Source organism: Lepisma saccharinum, chromosome 2 (genome assembly GCF_977018435.1).
Source record: "Lepisma saccharinum chromosome 2, izLepSacc3.1, whole genome shotgun sequence".
In the NCBI taxonomy this organism is placed as follows: Eukaryota; Metazoa; Arthropoda; class Insecta; order Zygentoma; family Lepismatidae; genus Lepisma; species Lepisma saccharinum.
This window is the reverse complement of record NC_139230.1, coordinates 21,511,356-21,531,415: the sequence shown is the minus strand read 5'-3', so window position 1 is coordinate 21,531,415 and position 20,060 is coordinate 21,511,356. Positions and strand designations below refer to the sequence as shown.

The 20,060-nt window shown below is 37.4% G+C and overlaps 1 protein-coding gene across 4 annotated transcripts in view; it reads left to right on the top strand.

The window, feature by feature from the left end:
• The window catches only part of LOC145983948 (cell adhesion molecule Dscam2-like), a 796,725-nt gene that overhangs the window by 736,696 nt on the left and 39,969 nt on the right, over positions 1-20,060 (top strand). For all 4 annotated transcript variants that reach the window (XM_083117150.1, XM_083117148.1, XM_083117149.1 and 1 more), the window contains exons 16-20: positions 2,958-3,105; positions 6,308-6,456; positions 8,517-8,648; positions 11,967-12,109; positions 18,015-18,178. In XM_083117150.1, the coding sequence (XP_082973276.1) occupies positions 2,958-3,105; positions 6,308-6,456; positions 8,517-8,648; positions 11,967-12,109; positions 18,015-18,178 (736 nt within the window). The remainder of the gene's footprint in view (positions 1-2,957; positions 3,106-6,307; positions 6,457-8,516; positions 8,649-11,966; positions 12,110-18,014; positions 18,179-20,060) is intronic.

The following is a 20,060-nucleotide window of genomic DNA, read 5'->3' as shown; positions in this document are numbered from 1 at the left end:
AACGCAAACTCACACACTAACTCAAATCCAAATCCGTATTACAATGGGAAGAAAGAAGGATCTTTTTAAAAATACGAGGGACTAGTTTGTGCAATAAAAAGTGTTGTCAACTTTTCAGGTCGCCGGAACAAGCGCGAAGAAAAGCATTCGAGGGATTTTTTTCTATCTTATTGCTGCAGGCTGGAAGAACAAATGAACTGCCTGCCAAGCGTTGGAAACACTGAACGGTGAAGGAGGCAAACATGAATGGGCAGGGCACCTCGTTCCCTGCCCAGAGACGGCTACGAATTTCGCGCTTTTCCATTGTGAGGGGACCGTCCCTTGCCGATGCTGTAAATGTTTGGATCAGTCAGTGACGTCACGTCTCCGGGGCAGAGCCGAGATTGAACTCTCTCCAACAGGACTTACAAATATATTAACCTCGCACAGGGTGCATACCCTGTAAGTCTGGTTGCAGCAACGTAGGGGTTGAGGGAAAAAACAAAAAAAAAATATTTACGCGTATATACTGATCGTCTCTTCAGATGAACTTTTTATGTTAAAATTGTTGTGGGGCAGTGCCCTAGTTGCCCTTTATGTAGCATCGCCACTGCTGATTTCTTTTTTTTATGCCAATGGTATTGTTCACTCAGAATTCATTCCTAATGGTCAAACTGTTAACCAGACGTATTACTTACTAGTTGTGAAACGTTGGCTTGATGCAATGAGATGAAAACGCCCCGAGTTGTGGCAAAGTGGGGAGGGGTGACTTTACCATGACAATGTGCCAGCACACAAAGCCTCGAGTGTGACACAATTTTTAACCAAAAACAGAATGATCCAGCTTATCCAACTGCCATATTGACCCGATCTCACTCTGTGCTACTTCTTTTTATTCCCCCGAATGTAAAAAGTCCTCAAAGAAAAACGTTTTGCAGATGTGGAAGAGGTGGAAAAAGAAACGATGGGGGCATTAAAAGGCATCACTTTGCAAGAGTTTCAGGACTGCTTCGAAAAGTGGAAAACACTTTTAGACTGGTGCATTGTATCAAATGGACAGTACTTTGAAGGAGATTAAATTTGTAACACCTAAAAATAAATACACAATTTTTATTAAAAAATTCCAGTTTCCCTGGGTCCTCCCACATAGAGCTGATGTCTAAAACATATCCAGAAACAATCCACAGAATATCCATGAAACATATTTTATGACTATCCTATGAATGTCTCCTGGATGGACGTATGGATATTTAGGGGATACACACTGGATGTCTACTTCATATTTTTGCCTATCTGCTGGATATCCAAAACTTTGGTATGAATATCCAAGATACATATTTGTGTGCTCTATGGGTTCTTAGATATGCAATATGGGAATGAATATACTGTAGCAGTCAGATCCTGGATAAGCATTGGAGCTAATTCTGTCACATGTAAACACTGTAACATCTTGCAAATTGACTGACACACAGAGTGCCACACTTTATCTATATTCATTATGTGCATGTGAGACTTGCTGGACCAGACAATGGACCTGCACAGTGCTGTATCAGATTATGTTTTGCAACATGTAATTCTTGTATCACAATGATTGAACTAAATGTAAATGCATTTTATTTCATTTCTAACTCATTCTTAAAGTATGTAGTATTTTGATATGTGATAAATGTAAGAATATTTTGGATGAGATGTAGACATTTACTGCATATCAAAAATTGGACAAGTTTAAAATGTCCAAAAGATGTCTCCAGGACATCCAGAATTGGAGATCCAATGGATATCCCTTAGAGATTTGTGCTCTGTAGGGTAATTTGTTGCTTATAAACATTTTATAATGGACAAAATGTGTCATCTTATAATAAATCCTAGATTATAGATTATAATTGCCATCCAATTTCCTTTATGAACAATTGTCCAAATTTATCCACATGACTACATTCATAGTACTTGTAAATTTGTGAAAACCAACAAAATTAAAATACTAAACAAATGTAAACAATATATTTTACAGGGTTTATCCAATAAGTATTGGGATTGATTTTGTCCGGCCAATGGGAAGGGGTGGAGGGCAGTTTCTGTGGGTGGGATCGGTGTTGTGGGATGTCACGTGAGCTAGAAGACCCAGCTCAGTTGCCTCCGAGCCTTTTGAGTTTGTAGGTCGTGCCTGAAGTGAAAGTGTGTTTAGTGCTCGCGTCGAGAGTCAAGATGCAGCAAACCATTGAGCAGTGTTGTGCCATCAAATTTTGCGTTAAACTGAACAATTCTGCTATGGAGACTTTTGATATGATCTGTAAAGCTTACAAGGATGAGGCCATGTCCACAACGTGTGTTTTTGAGTGGCATAAAAAATCAAAGATGGCCGGGAAGACGTTGAAGACGAATATGATCAATTCAAGAGTGAAATTGATGCTCATTGTCTTTTTTGAAGCAAAAGGTGTGGTGCACAAGGAGTTTGTGCCTGCTGGACAAACAGTGAAAGGGAAATTTTATGCAGAAGTGCTGGAATGTTTGAGGATTAGGGTCTGCCGCCTCCGAAGGGAGATTGCCGATTCCTGGCTGCTGCATCACGACAATGCGCCCAATCACATGTCGCTAATCGTGAGAGAGACACTGGCCAAACACAATGTGGCAACGCTGCCACAAGCACCCTACAGTCCAGATATGGCTCCCCCAACTTCTTTTTGTTCCCTTGGATCGAAAGGAGCCTGAAAGGACAACATTTCAGGACGATTTAGGTGGTTGAAGCGGCTTCGACGAGGTGCCTGAACAGCCTTGCGGTTGCTGACTTCCAAGGTGTGTATGAAGAGTGGAAAAAGTGCTGACAGTGGTGTATTGATGCAGGAGCAGGAGGGTCATAGTTTGAAGCATGTTAACACACTGTACATATATCTTCAATAAATTTATTTTTATGACTTCAGTCCCAATACTTATTGGACAAACCATGTATAGCTGTATTTAAAACTTACAATGATTTGTAGTTCCAGCACAATTTTCCATAAAAGAAAGAAATCAAACAGTGAGATCAAATGATAAAGCTTCTCTTCTATGTGAAGCAAAAGGAGATAAACCAATGCACCTGATTTGGCGTAAAGGACAAAATAGATTGGATTCAAGCTCAAATTATAGGTTTGTATATTTTTTATTTTGATATTTTATGCATGTAAATGATACTGATCAAAGATCTATATTTTGAATTCTTCATTTTGTAATTTTAATGAATTTGTTGATCTTCCACATGTGGACATTCATATTAGTTTCTCCACTACATCCATCCACAGCAAAGATGCAGTGACAGCACCAGAACTCAACAGTCTTGGTAATACTGCTTCTTGTTTCAAGAAGGCAAGACGTAAAATTTTCTTGGATTATACATTTTTCCTCACTTGGAGTTCTTTAGCCACAATCCCCTGAAAACTGTGACTTGAGGCCCCACTTGATTGATTGATTTGGTTCATTTCACTTCACTTTTCTGACACTTTTGGCTAATCGCGAAGATGAGGATGAGTGATTATATGATGAAATTGATGAAGGGGCACTCACAAAGAACACCCATGCCCAGGCTGGGATTCGAATCTTGGACCCCTGGCATCATACTGAACACATATGTATAATTCATATATCCAGCATTCATTGCAGCCATATACATTGAAACCTCGATTGTACATGTTTCAGGGGACCAGGCTAAAAAAATTTAAAATGGGGGAAAATGTAAAATTGGGGAAAATTTTATAATTTGGCTTTGTTGGGACCATCAAGACTGAATGTACGAGGCGCATCCAGAAAGTAAGTTTCCCTATTTTTTTAAAAAAAAAACAACAACACAGTTTCAGGAAACCATTTATTGGCAACAGGTACAGCAAAGGTTCAGCTATTTTTCAACATAGCAACCACCAGAATTGAGACACTTGTCGTATCGTGGTATCAACTTTTGGATCCCACTGTCGTAGAACTCTGCCACCTGTGAATGGAACCAGTGTGTGACAGATGTCTTCAGCTCTTCGTCATTGCCAAAACGCTCACCGGAGGACAGGAATTTCTTGAGGTGCAAGAAAACGTGAAAATCGCTGGGAGCCAGATCAGGACTGTAAGGTGGATGATCAAACAACTCCCAGCCAAATTCCATCAAAACAGCTGCTGTGCGCCGAGCCGTATGTGGACGAGCATTGTCATGGAGGAGCACAACACCTGCAGTAAGCATGCCACGCCTCTTGTTTTGAATGGCACGTTGCAATTTCCTTAGTGTTTCACAGTAATGGTCAGCGTTCACCGTTTCACCTCTGGGGAGGAAGTCAATTCGAAATTAGGTTTCTGTCCCAAAACACGGTGCACATCACTTTCTGTACCGACAGCGTCTGTTTGAATTTCTTCTTGACCGGAGATCCACTATGCCGCCAATGCATTGACTGCTGCTTGATTTCTGGGGTGAAGTGCGAAATCCACGTCTCATCGCCCATGACGATCCTGTCGAGGAAATCATCGCCGTCATCATGGTACCGTTGCAGGAATGTCAGTGCTGCTCCTGAACGTTTCATTTTGTGTTCGGGTGTCAGGTTTTTCGGCACCCACCTGGCACACAATTTTTTGAACAGCAGGCGCTGCGTGACAATCTCATGCAACACGGATCGCGATATCTGCGGAAAAAGGCTACTCAACTCTGTAATCGTGAAGCGATGGTTCTCTACGATGCGCTGCCGCACCAGCTCAACCAGATCATCAGTGATGACGATGAGGGACAGACGCCCACTGCACTCTTCATCATGGACACTTTGACGACCTTCCGAAAACTGCCGACACCAGCGACGCACCATCAGCTTACTCATAATGTTCGGCCCATAGACCTCACAGAACTGACGATGAATGTCAATTGGCGGAATGCTCTGTGCATTCAGGAACTTTATCACCGACCGAACCTCGCATGTGGTGGGAGAAGGAATACGAGCTTCCACTTCAGACCACTGCTGCCTCGCTACTGGCGCCGGGCGGGATCTGTCCACCTGGCATATGATTGATACGTCTTAGCTCTGCTGCGCATGCGCAATTTACACAGCTCATTATGTTTACTTTCACGGGAAAAAAATAGGGAAACTTACTTTCTGGATGCATCTCGTATAATGTAGGAGAATTTAATTTCCAGGACTGTGACTTCAAGGTTCCTCTGTACTCGCATACTAATTACATAATCATTCAAGTTCTTCATAAAGAGTTTGTTAGTGGGTTGATGCATACGTTCATAGCGTTTGTGTTTGGTATGGCAACACTGTGGTGTTAGGAGTTTGTTTATCGTTCAACATTCATCCATTGGAATGGCATTGTTATTCTTTGGAATATGCATTGAATTTTGGAGATGTGAAGGAAGACAGTGTTATTTGTGGGCTTAAGAACACTAATTGTCAAGTGAGAAAAAATGAAAAATTCTGACATATTCTTTTGTCTGAGTTTAACAGAGGAGGGAAGGCAGTTCAAAACATTTGTACTGTGTAAGTGGAGAATGCCAACAGGGAAAGCAGGGCAAGAAAATGGTTTTGTCGTTTTTAAAGAGGGCAATTTGGACTTTAGTGACTCTCCATGTTCAGGAAGACCACCGGGCTTTAATGGAGACTGTTGAAATGCTTAAATCCACAATGATCCACGTCAGTCGACCCAAAAATTAGCAGATGTGATGAACTGTGACCATCCAACTATTGTGCGACGTTTGCATTTCATTGTTAAAAGTTCAGGATACAGCATGCTTTAAGTGAAAACAACACAAATCAGCGAGTAGGCCAGGAAGACTGCATCATGTGCACACTGCTAACATGACAAAAGCTGCTATCCAGTAGCTTGGTTGGGAGGTTATTTCACATCCTTATTACTCTCCTGATCTTGCACCCTCAGCTTTCCACTTTATCAGCTCTTAATCCACCAATCTTCAAGGTTCCAATCTTCCTCTGGTAACAAAATTGCTCTTCAAACTTATCTTGATGACATCTTTAACCCCAAATCAGCTGATTTCTTCAGGTGTAGAATTTAAAAACTCCCCCAGCATTGGTGGACAGTCATAGGCAATGAAGGAAAATATATTACTGATTAATTTCTGTCTTTTGTTCATTACAAATGAGTTTCAAATAAAAACGTTTGCCACAGTGAAAAAATGCTACGAACTTATGCGTCATCCCAATATTTTATATCCATATGATATTAGTGTGTCTTACCAGTAATGTATTGATGTTGGTGTTTCATTCGAGCTCATCTCTAGGTAATATTTATTAGAAGTGTATATCATGTAGAAGGACCATATTACCAAATAAAAATAAATTATAATACTTAATTTAATTTTGCTTTCTTTTAGAATCAGCAATAAAGAAACAAATACAACTGATGGTGTAATTTCTGAACTTGGAATTACAAACACTATCCGTGAAGACAGTGGGGAATATTTCTGCATAGCATCAAATTTATATGGTCAGGATAAAATGACACTGTGGCTTTTTATACAAGGTAGCCTTTATTGCATTCTTACCCATGTGTTTACCTGTACCACTAGTTTTGTAATTTTCTTAAAGTAATTTTGAGAACTTGATACATACTTTCAGCTAGGGATGGGACCGATTAATCGGTACTCTATCGGTATCAGCCGATATAGGCATATCGGTGTATCGGTTTATCGGTAAAATTACCGATTATTTTACCGATCCGATATATCGATAAATATCTTATAATTTACTGCAAAATTCTGCCATTTTGTTGTAATTTTTATGGACAATCTCGATGCCCTACTTTCTAAAAAAGTAATTGTCTAAATATTAACCTTCTTTTGCACTGCAGTCGCCTCGAAACACACATTTGTTAAGGAGATCAAGGAACATTTCATGTTCTTCAAGTACCATATCTAATTTTGTATCAGATCGGTAGAATATCGGTTATCGGTATCGGTAAATTTTATATCGGTACTTTATCGGTATCGCCCAAAATTTCATATCGGCCCATCCCTATTTTCAGCTTGTCTTGACAAACTATTTCTTGAATCAATAAACAAGAATTCAAATATTCATTTTTAATTATCTTAAGTATATGTAATCATAACTGTGTGAAACAATCTGAGTTCAAAACAGTGGTATATTCTAAAAATTTGACCTGGTTTACTGCAACAATTCATATTTTTTGTGTATATTTATTACTCCCTCTGTCCCATAATTATAGTCCGGTATGCCAAAATGGTAACTTTTTATTTATGATCTTTTGGATACTTGATCGGCCAATTTGTAGTGATCCTTGAGTAATAACGTTGTATGACTCATTCCCGTGTTTCATTTTCTTCTTCTGTATACACAAGTGTCACAGTTTGAATATCGGACAAGTATTTTGTGACAACAAACAAAAGTGTACCGGACAATAATTATGGGACAGAGGGAGTACATATTAATTAGTTACATATTAATTAGTTATACTGTAATAGAAATAAAACACCAACTTCAGGCATGCAAATAAAACAAAAACAGAAGTCAGAAAACTTCAAATTTTTCAGCAATTTCCATAAGAAAATAGTTGGTTTACCTGCGATATACGTACCATGTAACATGGAAGAAAACACCACTGGTTGCAAACTGGTTTTAGGTACATTTTTGCATCCCATCTAAGATGCCAAAGCTGAAAAGTTACGTATTTGTATTCATTATAGAACCACAAAACAAAGTAGAATGAAATTTTGTATATGTAAGATTTGTCAAAAACCTATTTTCAGTTTTTCTTTGCCACAAATATTGAAAGGTAAAACTCTTTAGTCAATCCAACATAGTGGATTTTAGACATTTCAATTAATAATAGGTTGGTTAGCATTAAAAAAATAATGCAATTATGGGAGCTTTCAGATCAAAGCGACAGGCAACAAGTGAGAGTGGGGCGTTTGCACTAAAGTGACAAGTTACACAGGGCCCTTCAGTCTATAAGCAAACATTTACTGTGCATGTGTGAACAACAGACTGAGGCAACATGACGTAAGCCATTAAGAAAAAAACCTACTCTGAGTGACATACGTACATAAGGCCTCCTCGATGGTGCAGTGACAGCGCCTTGTAATCAAGGGATCCAAGGTTCAATACCTGGTGGAGGCACATGGTGATTCAGATCCCACTTTAAACTGTAGGTCTAGTCCCAATTAGCCTTACTGTGCATAAAGTGGACTTAAAACACCAAATCAATCAATCAATCAAACTGTGTGACATACAAGTGACAAGCAACACATGCAGATTGTTGTATCTCTTCAGTTCAAAAAAGTTGCATTTATTACTGAGGATTTGTTTCCAAGCGACGTGTGTTGCTTCAGACTGAATACTCCTTACCACTGACTATGTTTTAAGTTATCTTAAAATACAAATTAAGATGCACAATGAATTGATGAGTTAAGCATTTAATATGTTTGCTTTGTAGATAGTATCTCTTTGGAGGATGGGCATAAGGAGCTTTCCAACTGCAAATATTTTCAAATCATTTTTGCTGCAATATGCTACATTATTTTTTTTTTCTTGATTAACACAACTGATTTCTGTCTTACTTTACAGAACCACCTGACTTTCCAAGAAACCTTCAAGTGATTGAAAAAGGAAGTCGTTCAGTAAAACTTGGTTGGATTTTGAGCCAGGATGGAAATAGCCCAATAAAAAAATACATCGTAGAATATAAACTCCGAGCAGGTACATTTTTCTTCTTATAAAATATATGAAGCAAATAACCCCTCCCTCCACCCACAAGAAAAACACACACATGCACAGAGAGGAAAACAAATGGATTATTAATATAATTTGAAATTCTGAATTTGAAATCAACAATATGACTCTTTTAACTGAAGATTTTGGTTATAGAATACCATGGTTTTCAAGGTTATCTACTTGCAATGAATTTTACGTGTATTTCATGTAATTTACTTGGTGTAGAAAACGTTTTTTTATATATACATATACAGGGTGACCTGTAATTAGATGTATTCCCTGAAAGGGGTTAAAGTAGAGGCAATTTGCAATCCGAAAATTAGTAGTTTTCGAGATAATCAAATTTTTATTGTTTTTTTTTTAAATTACAATTTTCCACATAAAAATGCGAATTGAGAAAAAAACAGCTCATTGTATGGCACTTATTTCAGCGTTTTCTTTTAGCTAACAAATAAGTGGTTCATTGAGAAAAAAAGTTTGTCCCAAATAACAATCACATGTAAGTAATGGGTGGGTCTAAACTTACAAGTGGTGATAAAAAAATGCACTCCTAATTTACTTGGCAATGTATTAATAACAAAAATGGTATGAAACAAAGTGTACAAATTACTTAAATTACTTCCTTGTGTCATCAGTTATCCAACAAGGTACAAATGTTGCTAACATTCACATTTGTGTACAAGAAATAATGCATCATTCATTTTCATGTGAGTGGAATCAATGAACATTACAATGAAAGACCATTACTCATCTTGCTCAAAGTGGGCACCTCCATTACGAATGCAGGCACACAGGTTTTTACGGACATTTGTTCTTGTAACTCGTGGTGTGATGGTGTCCTTGATGTGTTGAGCAGCTGTTAAGATCCTCTTCCTGAGCTCTTCTTGCGAGTTTACTGCTGTCTTGTAAATTAAGTCTTTCATGTGGCTCCAAATGTAGAAGTCACAAGGCATCAAATCGAGGAATCTGGCTGCCTCAGCCAATCCATTTATTTGGGTAATTTTCATTCAGCCACAGTCGCATGCCCAGGCAGAAGTGAGCTGGGCAGCCATCATGCTGGTAAATCATGTCACATCTTGTGGCTAGAAGCACATCCTCCAACAACATTGCCATCTTGTTCCTCAAAAAATGTTCATAAGTGATGCCATTTAAGATTTGGGGCAGGAAAAATGACCCGATCAAATAATTATTGTCGATGACGCCCATCCGTGAGAATCTCCTCTGACTGTCCATTTCTTTGACTTTTTTGGATTCTCGGCACCTAATAATGCGCATTATGAAAATTGGTTACACCGTTCCGGTCGGACTTTGATTCGTACATCCATAAAATCTTGCTGGGGTAATCTGAATCTTTGAGATCAGCGTTTATTAGAAAACGTCAAAAATCCATCCTCCTGGCAGGGTCTCTCTCCTCCAGAGCATGCACGGGTGTGTAATGGTATGGATAAAGCTGTGCTGTATGCAAAGTGAACCACACTTTCCACTGACTCATGCCAAGTTGCTTGGCCACAACTCTCGTCTAAGTAGTGCCGTCTCTTTGAAAACACTCCAGTATTTCCTCCTCCGCTTCAGGAGCAAACTTGCGAGGTCTGTCTACATTGCCTTGCCATCGTCAAACCGAACCGGTTTCCCGGATGTGCCGGTATGTCGTACAAAACACTTGTGCGTCTGGCTGGTAAACGGCAATTAGGGAAAGGATGCTTGTATTCTCTTCTTGCTGCAGCTGCGTCACCATCACAAAACCCATAACAGTACAAAATATCAGCGTATTCTTCATTGTCGAATGCAGCCATTGTTGAACAGCACAATAACAACATTAGCAGCTATTCTATCACTTATTGATTTCATTGCGAGGCTACGCAAAGTAGATTCATGTAGATCAGCCACTTTCAACCTGAGATAGGCTCTTAGGTACTGCCATCTAGTGAGCTGTATGATTCACATTTGTATCACTTGTTTACGTGATAAGACAAGTATTGTCCTCTGGTGGGCATACGATGTAACATGTAACAACCAAAGCATGAGTAACAGTGGCCCAGATATCGCGCTTCTAAGGAAATTAACATGAAAATGAATGAAGTATTATTTCTTGTTCAAAAATGTGAATGTTAGCAACATTTGTACCTTGTTGGATAGCTGATGACACAAGGAAGTAATTTAAGTAATTTGTACGCTTCGTGTCATACCATTTTTGTTATTAATATGTTGTCGAGTAAATTAGGAGTGCATTTTTTTTATCACCACTTGTAAGTTTAGACCTACCTGTTACTTACATGTGATAGTTATTTGGGACAACCTTTTTTTTTCTTCAATGAACCACTTATTTCTTAGCTATCAGAAAACGCTGAAATAAGTGCCATACAATGAGCTGTTTTTTCTCAATTCGTATTTTTATGTGGAAAATTCTAATTAAAAAAAATCAACTATCTCAAACTACTAATTTTTGGATGGGGTGTCATATGGTCAAATTCATTGCAAATTGCCTCTTGCAGGGAATACATCTAATTACAGGTCACCCTGTATACACTCCTCGCAGAAAGTTTGGAATATTGTTATGTTAGACAATAGGTGATAGCACAGCCTTGGAATGCAACAACACATGGTATTTGTCTGGTGGATGTTCTTGTCTTTTTGCTGACATATGCCACTGTGCCTATCACCTAACATAATAATATTCCAAACTTGTTGTGCCTAATATAATAATATTCCAAACTTTTTTGAGGAGTGTGTTTATAGCTGATATTATTTTCTTTTATATTTAAGCAGACCCTTAAAATTTATTGATCAATATTTTACCCATACACATATTAATGCATTATTTTCCAGCTCTATGGAATGCTTAACAGAAGCATTAAATTTAGATTTAAATGGGTGTTATATGAGTTGGGATTAATTAAGTGGTAAACAATGAACATCAGCACATATTAGCATATCTGTGTACCTGAAAATTGATGGAAAGTTTTATTAATCTCAATGTTTTAGTCAACAATTTACATCAACAATATCATGTTATTTTTTTTTATGAATGTGATGGTAAGATTCATTTACATGGGTTTTTTAATTAATTTCCAGAGGTTCAGTTTCTTTTTACAAACAAAATCCACAAGTTTTCTTGTTACAAGCATTGATTACACTCAGATTCTACACAAAATATTTACAAATTTTTATTGAACCCATTCCGTATTGGTCATTTATGATATCATGCTTTATCAATACTGGTTATGTAGTTAAATCAATGCATTATGGATAATGATACACAGCTAATTCTACAGAAACCTTGAGTGTTTACCTATTTCTTCTCAGATAATTGGCATGACCACACAACTCATAACGTGATGGTACTGGGAACTCAACCATGGGCACTGCTGACCGGATTACATCCAGCAACTAATTACCAGTTTCGTTTGTTTGCTGAAAATGATCTTGGTCGGAGCCAACCTAGTGATGTGAGTCCACCTAGTAAGCTAGTCATTAATTAGAGATAACAAGATTCATTACAAGCAAACTTGATGCATAAAGACAGTTGTGTATTTTTAATTAAGGGATTGTGCATTGTGTGCAACATAAGTTGTGGAGTTCTTGTAATTTTTCGTAAACTAATATTCCTCAAATATTTTGTCTAAATTCATTATCACTTTCTATACTTTCATTTCTTCTGATAATATGGGCAGTATATTGTAGGTTTACTAAAAATAAATTTAAGCCATGCAAAAATTTTAATTTTGTTTAATGTACCGGGTGATCCATTTGGGATGTCATAAAAGTAAAGTGTTATACACACAAGGTTAATGTACATATCTCTGAACAGTTTGCCGTACTTGAAGCAGTAAGGTCATAAGTTTCGAGTGAGTGGAGGTTTGCAGACTTCAACCACATGGCGGCGCTAGCATGCATGCATGAGAGACAAGATGGTGGTCACGCCACAACAGCATGCTCAGTGCTTTGTATGGTATGCAAAATTGGGATACTGGATATCTTTCAACAGGATGGTGCTCCGCCACATTGGGCTCGCATAGTGCCGGATCATCTTAATGGGATATTCAACGATAGCTGGTGTGGCCGTGGTGGACTCATCCCATGGCCTGCAAATAGTCCGGACTTAACACCTCCAGATTTTTTTGTGTGCGGGTACGTCAAGTCATTTGTGTATGTACAAAAAACACAGACTGAAGCCGACCTGCGATTGCAGATTAGAGCAGCTTTCAACAGATCACTCCAGAAATGCTGCATGCAACATGGCGCAACATGTCTGCGTGGTATGAACTGTGCCATGTCCGCAATGGCGGACCTGTTGAGTGCTAATGTGCTGGGATACAAAAACTATGACTCTCCTACACATGTATTTACCATTAAGAGGCAAGTTATTTGAATGGTTTCTGGTATATAACACTTTACTTTTATGACATCCCAAACGGATCACCCGGTATTTTTAGTCCTTCAATATTTTATGAACACTGTTACAATATTATTCTCAACAAAATATTTTGAATTCAATTTTATGTAGCTCTAAATATTTTACTAATAGTATTTTTAAAGTCCATGGAATATTTTTTTTTTAAAATCTCTATAATTAAACAGTTCAGGTACATGTTATGAATGAATGTTAATGGCATACACCTAATCTGTTGTTCATTTCTGCCCACACTTGACTGCTAATGAATGACTACTAATGACAGTGGTGATTTGGTGTTGCAGATCACCAAGGTCCTGTGGTAGAGGTTGTACATGGATGTAGTTATTGACATACCCCACAAGAAGAAATTACATGCACTTGCAATCAACTGGCTGCCACCAAACTGAAGCAAGCAAAACACACTCTCCACCTGGCTTAGCACCATGACTGCACCTGTGGCAGTGGTGCTTCTGTTGGCAGGTTTCACAACTACACGAGCACAATGTTTAAAAGAAATCTCAGAGTTTGGTGGATGATTTATTACTAGGGCCCGGGACTTTGTTATAACATATTTTTTCACTGGTGTGAGATTTTTACGTATCTGATGAAAATCAGCCAAAATATACAAACTTGATAAGGCATAATTTGACATAGTTTACTAATTTTGCATTTTTACAACATATTTCTTAAATTTTCTCGTAATAAGACATATTTCTGTATAATTTCGTAATGTTTTGCTTGTAATTGGTTATTTTATAATTTATTCTTCGTACTTTTAGTGCAGCGGAGAGTTTATATATTATTGATGGCAGGATAAGGAAATTACGAACAAAGAAATTAAAAGCAGATACTGTCTTTTCTTGACAACTGGTACAGAACAATAATACCTGCCTTTTTTATCCCGCGGACAATTGATAGCCGTGCTAACATTATTGATGAAAAATGTTCTCTCATTGTTGCGCAGGCATGATAATCACCGTAAACAAGTTTCAATTGTTCACATTTTATTTACCTTTTTCTCGCTTCTCAGAACAATTAGTTAAATGTAAACATAAGATTTGGTACATTACAGCCCCTACTCTATTGGCAATCGAGTATGGGAGTTTCAAGATCACTTGTCGTTTGAGCCAGGCACATATCAGTATGTAGTAGTGCAAGTGAATAGAATGCTGTGAACAGTAACTTCTACAGCAAGATTGTAAGTGCATTAAGAAACGAAAACGTATTTAGTATAATTTGTTCTGACAAAAAAATTGTAGGCTGTTTTTCAAATTCTATGCAGTTAAAATCTGCCTAAAAAGTTGTGTTTGTGTATTGATTACCCAGATTTATGAGAGCTGTTGGGAGTTGCCAATTATGCTTTAGTTTCCACAAAGGTGTAAATCTGATGTAATAGTAAATGAAACTTAGGATAATTGCAGTGAACCTCACGATATTTTCAGTATTTTCCCACTACATTCTTCGGTTAAAGGAATTCTGACTTCATTTAATACCCCACCCTAGTTGATCTTTCCTGGAAGATACTGAATTCCCCAGCTGGAAATTTTTCCAATATAAGTTTTTAGACACTCTATCGGAACCGATTGGTTTATCGGAACCAATTGGTCTATAGAAGCAGATTGGACAATTGTAACGAATTGGTTTCTATTGGAAAGTATTTTATTGTTTTCAATATATTGCTTATGAAAATTTTTTATCTATACAATTGTAAATGCAATGGAGAAATCATTTAAAACAACTAAAATTAATCTCTGGTAAAGCATGTGGAACTTGTAACTTAGATAACTTTCACATACAAAAATTTTCCAAATATGAAAACGTTTTTAACTCTGTAGCTTCATTGTGTTTAACACACTTATAGAAAATCGAAAAACATACTTCTTCAGTCATAAATTGACATGTTGTTCTTCCTTTATGCATGCAAAAACAGCAACAAATTAGGTTAAACAAAGAATCTGACCCACAACACTTGAAAAAGTGATAAACAAACAAAAACTCAAAAATCCATCTCCTCCAACCAACATTCCAAACACAACAAGACTTACCAACACTGCAAAATTGCAATGACATCTGCCGACAGACACATGAAGAAATACCAGTGTAACGACAACCACGTCTACTCCGTCTTTCCTCGACCAGCCGTGAAGATGACTCCGTGAAGGAGTCGAAAGCTTGGAAGAACTTCAAAGTGTTTTTTATCGTGCTGTTTGTGATTTTAGTGTTTTAACAAACAAAACACTGTCGAGATTGACTTAGTTGATCAAAAGATTGCTCATTTTTCTAATTGCCTTACATACACATAAGAATAAGCATGGAAATACCATATTGCCAAAAACAGGAACTAGTATGGATATTTTTTCCAACTACTAGCTGCTTTAAGGTTGAGTTGGTTCTTAAGAAAGAGTTCTTGTTAGGTATTAAGATAAATCTGACTTCAGTAGTATGCATTACAATTCAGAAGAAATTTAGTTCCAATGTGCTGTTTTTCCAATGAACTTCTAATTTATAACATATTGTTTCTACAATATACAAGGGCTATTTTTCTTTCAAGGTCCGATCGGTCGCAAAATAAAAACCACAGTGAAATCAAAAATGTTTTTATTTGCAACATTTAACTACACCTTCCAGCTACTTCTCTACATAGTAGCCGCCCAGATTTAGACATTTGTTGTAGCGTGGTACCAACTTTCCAATACCCTCGTCATAGAAGGCAGCCGCCTGTGCTTTCAGCCAAGTCTCTACGCTGGTCTGTGCCAAAATTCTGTCCTCCTAGCCAGCGTTTCATGTACGTAAAGAGATGAAAATCTGAGGGAGCCAAGTCAGGGCTGTAAAGTGCGTGATCAAACACCTCCCATCAAAAACGCTGCAGGAGCATCTGTGTTGCAGCTGCAGTGTGCGGCCAAGCATTGTCATGAAGAAGGACAATGCCTGATGACAACATTCCTCTTTGCTTCTTCTAAATTGCCCTTCATAGACGTTGAAGCGTCACGCTGTATGAGGCTGCAATGATGGTCATGTCCCGTTCCATGAATTCCACCATCAACACTCCTTTTCTGTCCCAGAACACAGTAGCCATACATTTTCTTATGGAGAAGGTTCGCTTGCACTTCTTTGTTTCCTCATTTTCGAAATGGACCCATGTCTCGTCCCCTGTCACAATTTTGTTCAAAAAATCCTCTCCCTCATCATGGTAGCGCTGAAGAAAAGTTAAGGCAGCGCCCATTCGCTGTCTTCTGTGCTGGTCGGACAGCATCTTGGGAATCCATCTCGCACAGAGTTTGCGGTACTGAAGTCTCTCACTCACGATGGTATAGAGAGCTGACCTTGAAATTTCGGGAAACAACTCACTCAACACAGAAATTGTGAACCGACGATTTTCTCGAATCGCCTGATCCACTCACTGAACAAGATCATCGGTTGACACTCGCTTCCTTCCCTGACCGCCTGCATCATGAACATCTGTACGTCATGCTTAAAAGTTCCTGCACCATTGCCGCACTTTGCTGTCACTCATGAAAGTTTCACCGTACACTGCACTCATTTGTCGATGAATTTCGGCTGCATTGCACCCCTCAGCATGAAGAAATCGAATGACTGCACGAACTTCACACTTGGCGTGTGACTCTAATGTTCTAGGCATGTTTCCATGCTCACTGCGATCTCCAAACCATAGTAGCATGCTCCGAACTGACACGTGCGATGTGACACGATCATCGGGCATACTAGAGACACTGTGCAACACATCCGCGCACAGCTTCATCGGATTTTCAATGTGGTTTTTATTTCGGGACAGATCGGACCTTGATATAAAAATAGCCCTCGTATACAAACTTACAATTGGATACAATTCACCAATTGGAAATTGTCTTGATTTTCCAATTGGTTTCAGTTGAGATTCCAATTGAAACCAATACATTCCGATAGCTATAATAGGTATCCGATAGAATCAAATTCATTCCAGTTGAAACCAATTCAACCCAATTTAAATTTCAGTTGGAACCAATAGAAAATTCCAGCTGGGTCCAATGTATAATGAGAAATTCGATAGTTCTGTTGTGCATATTTTTGGCTTTACTTGGGATATTTCTGCATTTTTCTGACATATTTTTTTAAGTTATAACATTTTTTTAAAAAAAATTTTATGACATAATTACATACATATTTTATAGTTTTATAGGACATAAAGTCCCGGGCCCTATTCATTACATGTTTCTGAATTGTTTCATTTTCCAATTTTTTCAAATCTTTCATGATCTTGATAATTACCCTGCATAATTCATATATAAGTCTTTACATGAGCTATTTCTGATTTCTCATAGATTTTTATTTTCTTCTCATGTTCTGGAATATTTGCCTCTATATTTTTATACAAAGTTCTCATTTAACATTTTGTAGTATCTGGAAAATATCTACAAATATGTTGTAATGGTTGATAATGTTTTATTAATTATTCACAGTAGAAAATTTTATAAGATGTTCAATATTTTTATCAGCAATGAATTTTCTATGTAAATGTAATATCATGCAACATGATGGCTAAATATCATTAATAAAGTTATGCAAGTCTAAACAAATCAATATTTTTCAGCATACATCTATTATGTATCCATTTTAAGAGCAGTATGAAGAAGAGTTGAAGGATGAAAAAACATTCTGTTTTGAATTTTTCTTCTGTCTCTTTAGTCATGGCAATAAGGATAAGTGATGATTAGATGAAATTGTTGATAGAATACTCACTCCATGTCAGGACTTGAAGTTGGGATCATCGCTGGTGAGATCCATGAAGGTGACAAATGAAATGTATGAGTTTGAGTTAGTTCATGCACCCTCCCCCAACCCCCCCCTTCAAACTTTTCATTACCTGAGCAATTCAGGTTAGGAAGTTAAAAAGTTAAAATGCATATCTTGTGAAATTTTGCATTATTTCTCATTGCATTGAAATGCTTTTGGTATCCCAGGTTCTTGATGTGATAACAGATGCTGAGAAACCAGGAGGACCACCGAATGATATTCAAGTGACTTCTGAAAGCTCAACAAGCCTGCGTGTCACATGGAAACCACCAAATAGGGAAGATTGGAATGGCGATATTATTGGCTATTATGTGGGCTATAGAGCATCCAAGTAGGTGGTGATAGTTATTTTCTTTAATTCTATTCTCATCATATTAGGAAAATATTTTGGTCCTATATTTCCATAGCAAGTTATCAAGCCTGTTGAACACTACTATCCGTGACAAAAATATTGAGCCCTCTGTTTACATGCTTGTAAAATTGTACTCCATGGAAGGAAAACATTCACATATACCTCATTGGAAAGCTTGAAGTATCTATTTTTTAATAAGCATTATTTGAAAATTAATCTTAACTCTATTTTCTTATTACCGTATTTACTCATGTATAATGCGGACTTTTTTCCGAAATTTTGGCACAAACAAACTTTGGTGCGTATTATGCACGGAATATTTTTTCATGTTTACGGAAACCTATCATGTTATATATCGTTGTAAAGCTTGAATTCTGTAGTTTCTGAATATGGCAACAGTATTTCATTCAAGATGGCGACACTTATGTGAAATGCAGTTGAAATAAGCTCATCACAAAATGAAGGAATGTTCTGATTTTCGTGGTACTTTGGATAAAAGAAAAGATAAAGAAAGAGAAAATAATATTTAAAATGTATTACTGGCCAAATAATATGACATATATGGATTGTGTAAATGCTTTAATGAAATAAATCTTCTTCTGCTAACTGCTAGTTTGACGGTCCTGAAAGTGTGTGTGTGTATATATATATATATATATATATATATATATATATATATATATATATATATATATATTTTTTTGAAACAGTAAAGAGAAAATGGGCAAAACCACGCATAAAAGTTTAAAGGCCATTTTCCACGATTTTTCACTTTGTAATATAATGTTCTGCGACACAAGAAAAGCAGTGCCGTTCTGGCAGGCTTGAGCATGCACCTCCCATCACATGGGATGTGTATCAGCGATATTTGTTGGATGAGAAATAACAGAAAATAATTCAAATCCATAACGTAATTTTGATCTCCCTTTCTACTATTACAGAATAAATAAGGTGGTTAAAGAATAAAAGCTTTGGGATGCTACACAGTGGAGGGAGAGGGGGAGGTAGGTTGGGTTGGTGACTTACTGTTTACACAAGAGGATATTCTCCTCTTGGTCCACATAGCGACAGGTGACTCAATGAATGTTACTAGCTCTTTATTGGCATAGCAACAGCTTTACGACCTACAACTAAGAAAGCCTAAATTTTTTTTTGTACTTTTTCCCATCAAAAACCAAGGTGCGCATTATACACGCAAGCGCATTGTACACGCGTAAATACGGTATGATGAAAATTCACTGAAAAGTGTAGTTTTTCTTCCAATTTTAAGGAATGGGTATCTTAACACCATACACTTCACAATCAACTGTACATATAATATTGAGATTTTGTGTACTTGAAGGATGATTATTTATGTACCTCTGTGGAGAAAATCAAATTCATATCTTTACTAGATACTTCAAAAATTGATATTTTATGGAAACATGCAAACTTGAAATGTATAACCTCAAATTCAATGAAACTGCAAAAAACTGTTGATATATCATATTTGATCCAAATCCAGAAGTTTGAAGTGTGTACCTCAAATATGGCCCGAGATATTAATTATTATTTTACACTCTGTAACGTTCAAGTTTCCAAGGTGCTTTTATTTTCAAAGACGTGACTGGGCTGGATCTTTTATGCTACCTCAAAAAGCCGTGGTATCCTTTTAGCACCTTGTTCGAACTCACAAAATCAATTAGGGTGGAGGTTATTGCCACGTTGTTGGCGGCGCCTCAAAGTTGACTACGAACTTCACAATTCCTTAACTTCGATTTGAGAGAATGGGGGTAAACACACGAAAGTTGCCGTTTACGAATTTATCCTGAAAATTAAGAAAGAGGCACTGCAAGAACTTCCAAAATGTGTTATGCGTTAC